Here is a 4,985-nt window from a genome sequence, read left to right as displayed (position 1 = left end):
AAATTTATCTTAATCCATTATTTTGTTCATTTTATTTTAAAAATTATCGAATTAAAACATAAAATTGCCTCAAAGACAGCTTCCTTCCTATTATGGTATATGTATGAAGGAATAAGAAAATATGAGAAAATGAGCCTTAGGGGAATTGGACTTGGGTCTGGGCCTAGGCCTGATATTGTAACCAATAACTAACATTGGTTGGTTAGTTAGTTGGGGGCAAAGGGAGTAAAAAAGGGAAATTGTACAGGGAATGGGGGTAATCAGAAAATTAGAGAAAAATAGGAGAGTACAGGTCTCTGGAATACCAGTGCTTTCAGAGTAAAATTTTCATTCACACAATAAACAACTTTATGTTTTCTCTAGTTGTTTCTCTCTGATCCACTCTCTACCATGGTGTAAATATTAATTAGCAAAAAACACTACCCAGAAGCTTGCATTCTCCATATCAGCAGCAAAGAAAAATTCTATTGAAACAACACATACACCTGTGCCGAGACAGTTGCATTCACCAAAAGAATTTTATCCAACATTTGCACACATTATCTACAAATTCAGGAAAAGCAGAAGGTAGAAAAGGAAGAAAGGCTGAAGAGAAAAGTAACTATGTTGTGTTCTTGTGGACCCTTCATGATACATTGAACTAAGATTTAATGTCTTAATCCACAAGAATAGTGACCTCAATAAGTCATTTATATGTATGTATCTAGATAGAGCCCAAGTGAAGCTCCTTTTCTGCAACAATATGATCACTGGGCCTATAAGAAAGTGAAATCACATTTTTAGCCACTTTGGTTTAACAACCTTTTTCTCGGTGGGTTTGCGTTCTTCAACAGGAGGGGGGTGTGCTGCTACGGTAGGTTCAGGGTCTGGCTGTACTACAGGCTCAGATTGCTGGCCTTGATCAATTGCAATGTGCAAATCCTTTAAAGACAAGATATCTTCTTGGAGATAAGGACTAGTATGGTCACCCACAGTGCTATCACCTAAACAACACATTAAATAAGACAGGAAAATGAGAGCTGGTCATCACTAAATCCCAAACAAGGTGAAAGACACTTTATCACAACCTCTTTATCAGTGTTATGTGAAAAATAAGTGAAGCTACTGTCATTTACATATTGATCAATGATATACACATAACTGCATTTACTTGATGAAGTAGTAGCATGTTAATAATAGATTTGATGGGATACACAAAAGTGCCAAAAGAGAATAAATAAAATATAAAATTCTACAGATTGGTTACAAAATAAAAAATAAACAAGAGTACAACACAAACTTAAGGATTTGAACATTGAATGAGCTTCAAAACTGACCATACAAACACTCAAAAAAGGTCTCATGGAGAAATCGTGGAATCTATATAAATATCAAGCAGTTCAATTTGACTGCATCACATAACATGAAAATTTGGGGGGGGGGGGTATTTTGAAAAACAACTATCCTACAGACTCACGAAGTGGGAACAAGTCATACTCATGATCATGTAGTGTGCTGATATAATAACACATGATAAAAAAAAATACTAAACAACCCACTAAACTGGTCCTCCAAAGATTAGTATGTCTAAACTCGCAACATTTAATTCTCCAAATATTTTTGTCATCAACTTAGTCATGTGAAGATATAAAACAATTGCCAAGTATGTCCTTTTTCATTGCTACTTCAGTCTCCAATGGAACAAATACGAAGACATTTTAGATTGTTAAAGGACTAATTTGGAAACCAAAAATTCTGGCACTAATCTTTGGAGGATTTAGGTCTTTACTCAATACTAGATAACAGAGCATTCAACAGAAATTAAAGCAAGACAATTCTGCAAAAATGATTCTTGTGACAGAACTTACCTTTTGGGACATTGTATGAGAAGTACACAATGGCACCAGGACAAAAGCCAGCAGTGTAAAAATCCAGAGACATATCATTGATCACCTTCTTAGGCGGAGTAGTGTCTGCATTATTAAAAGTACATATGATTTATTCTTCAAATCATACCCAAAGCAACTCTCTATTGGTTAGCAATTTATAATCCTTCTCAAGAGATGTTGAGATTCATCATGGACCTTTGAATTATGCTAATGGATGAGTTAAGGGAATTTGAATTATGCTACAACAGCCAGTACAAATTCTAAACACCATAATGCTTACATATATAGAATGGTTGCTCTGGTTGTGCAATAACTTTAGTGAGGAGATCAATTAAACTCTGGATTGTTTCGGATGGGTGGAATGTAGCCTCCAAAGTGTGATTATCAGGGAAGCGAATTCTGATTACAGCCTGCAAGCAAACATAGTACATAATTAGTGAAATACTGTCCATATTTAGGTTGATTTGTTTTCTGATTTTCATAAATAGATTGATTCTAAAATTCTAATCCCTAGTGAATAAAGTGTGTTGCTGTGTTTCCATGATAACATTACAATATTTAATTATTATTAATAATAATAACAACAATAACAAAGAGAAGGAGCTAGGCATTACTTTGGTTATTCTTGACCTACGAGCTGCCTCTTCTGCTTCTCGTAGTTTTCGAGTCTTCAAGAATTTATCTGAGTAAATTGAATACATTAAAATTTCAATGTCATGGAGTGATAATTTTGTCTAAGCATTCCTAACATGTAAAAAAACTAATTCTGTTAAGCATCACCCTTTCAGTAAGTATTGTCACCCATCATCTATAAATAACAAACAAAAAACACATATATACAACTGCATTAAATAGCCAATAAGTGGGAGAAGAAAATATATTTAGTAGAGGACAGTATAGACAGCATACAATATGATATGACACTTCTAACTTGCTAACGCTGCAAACAAATGCCTAATTGACCATTGACTAAATAATCATTTTTGTCCTCATTTTTTAACTTTCATTTGCTCAACCTCATTAGATTATCAGTTTTTTTTAAAAGAAAAAAAGAAAAATAACATTATATTTTCGTGACAGGTAATGAGTGGAATGATAAGGAAATGAGGAGAAGAGGATAAAATTCCCATGTTTGAGAGTTTAAAATAAATAGGAGGGAAACAGAACAGAAGGGAAGCCATTCTCCATCATTTCCCCTCAGAATATCGCTTCCCCATAAATTGGGGTGGAATGGGGGGAACACACAAGGATAATGGAATGGTACCTTTGTCCCATTCCTACACTTCCCCATACAAGCTTATCCCCTCTTGTTATGCGCTGTTCCATTTAATGGGAAAAAAATCAAAAGTAAAATGGAGAAAGTGTACATCAATGCAGATGCATAAGTTTATATGACATGTAATCTTATTTAGGTAATTGTTCAAATTAGAAAAGTTTGCATATTCCTCAGATGAAACCGGGCCTGAAAATAGGCGACAATGTGCCTAATAAAGTTTTACTTCTTCGCTCAAGGAATGATTAGAATCATCATTACCTTCTCTTTTAGTAGCCAAAAGTCTGTAATAATCTTCAGCAGTAAACTCATAGAAGTCATCCGTCTCCTCTCCTTCTACGCACCAACAAGAAATATAAGTTTAATCGGAATATTTGAGAAAAAATCAACATCAATAATTGAAATTTTACAAGTAAACTTTTTCAAGGGCCTTGGAATTGTCTAAGATAAGGTGCTATTACCATTGGATAACGCAGCCTTTGAAGATGAAGAAAGAACTGATGTTTCAAAAACATGGATCTCTCGTCCAAATCTTTCTTTCACAGCAGCAAGCTTGGCCTGGTTCAACAAAATATAATGGTAAGCGAAAGATCATTGAAATAAATAGTTCATTGAAGTGCAGAAGCAGTAAACCTGAACTAGGAAAAGTTGGTAGCAGTACAAATAAACAAATTAAAAATACATATGTATTAGAGAAAAATCCACAATGTCTCATGGAATATCAAAGATAACAATCATTTCAGAGGACAGGGACAGGACTTCCTCGTCATTATTTTGATTTAACAAGTCCAAATATCCAAGAGGGTTTGCATCTCAAATGAAAGGCTCAACAAGCCCCATTTGTAGGTTTCAGACTGTTATTAAAATTGTAAAAATCACAATTTGATATATGCAATTCTTCCAGCGCCTTGAATCGTAATAAATTTCTGCAACACACAACTCAGCTCGCAACTGGGTCGCCAAATACATTTAAAACCCTATAGTGCATATCAATGTAAACTCAAAAACACTGGGAAAACATAACACAATGCTAATAACACAAATTCTTTGCTTTCCAAGGAAGTAAAAAACCCAATAATAAAAAAGAAAACTTGCAAGAAACCCACAAAAGGAATCTTCAAATAATCAAGAGAAAATGCAAATACAAACCAAACCCAGATCGGAAACGAAGATGAAAAAGATTATCAAAGAGATTGGGATAATTCAAAAGACCCAGAAATCGCACAAAAACAAAAAATTTAAACAAGGAAAAAAAGAATAAGAATTAGTGTAGTGACAGAAGAGAGAAACCTTAGCAGTTTCAGCGTCCATGTCGGTGGAACAAAAGTTGGTGACCCTTCTCCTCTTCGAAGTTAGTGGGGAGGAACCACTCACGACCATCAGAAGGGAAACTAAACACTCTTATTTTTGTTCAGCCTCGTCTCAATTTTGTATCTTCTTTGCGCTGTTTCACTCTCTCTTTCTCTCTCTCTCTCACACACGCACACACACACCCACGCCCCTTTTAATTTTTTTTACAGATTCATAATTTTGATTTTCTTTGTCCGCAGGGAAAGGGTATTAGAAGATTAAATTAGATTTATATAAGTCAGATCCTAAATTTCAATGATATTCAATCAAATTATATTTTTAGATCAGGAATAAAAAAAATATGATAAAAATTATATCCCGTTTTGTGGTGATGGTAAGTTTTATTTTATTTTGTTTTTTTAATTTGAATTTGAAAGCAAAATTTATTTCAATGAATAGGGCTAAAATTATTTTAATTAACTTTTAAAAATAAAATAAAAACTCTTATTTTAGTTATAACTTTCTAAAAATTGTCTTGTTTTTTTTTTCATACT

The 4,985-nt window shown here is 33.7% G+C and overlaps 1 protein-coding gene across 2 annotated transcripts; it reads right to left on the bottom strand.

The window, feature by feature from the left end:
• Positions 1–445: 445 nt before the first annotated feature.
• LOC114389034 (plant UBX domain-containing protein 1-like) lies at positions 446–4,684 on the bottom strand. 2 transcript variants are annotated; one of them, XM_028349617.1, is made up of 7 exons: positions 4,432–4,684; positions 3,603–3,699; positions 3,403–3,477; positions 2,483–2,550; positions 2,149–2,278; positions 1,848–1,952; positions 446–983 (listed from the first exon to the last, which is right to left on the bottom strand). In XM_028349617.1, the coding sequence occupies exons 1-7, from the start codon at positions 4,519–4,521 to the stop codon at positions 772–774; spliced, it is 777 nt and encodes a 258-aa protein (XP_028205418.1). In that variant the 5' UTR covers positions 4,522–4,684; the 3' UTR covers positions 446–771. The 2 variants fall into 2 exon arrangements, with proteins under 2 accessions (XP_028205418.1, XP_028205419.1); XM_028349618.1 differs by having other exon boundaries at positions 3,403–3,474.
• Between the last annotated feature and the right edge of the window lie 301 nt (positions 4,685–4,985).

The sequence above is a fragment of the Glycine soja genome, chromosome 16, assembly GCF_004193775.1.
Source record: "Glycine soja cultivar W05 chromosome 16, ASM419377v2, whole genome shotgun sequence".
NCBI classification, from domain to species: domain Eukaryota; kingdom Viridiplantae; phylum Streptophyta; class Magnoliopsida; order Fabales; family Fabaceae; genus Glycine; species Glycine soja.
The sequence above is the reverse complement of the archived record's forward strand: the minus strand, read 5'-3'. Positions and strand labels throughout refer to the sequence as shown.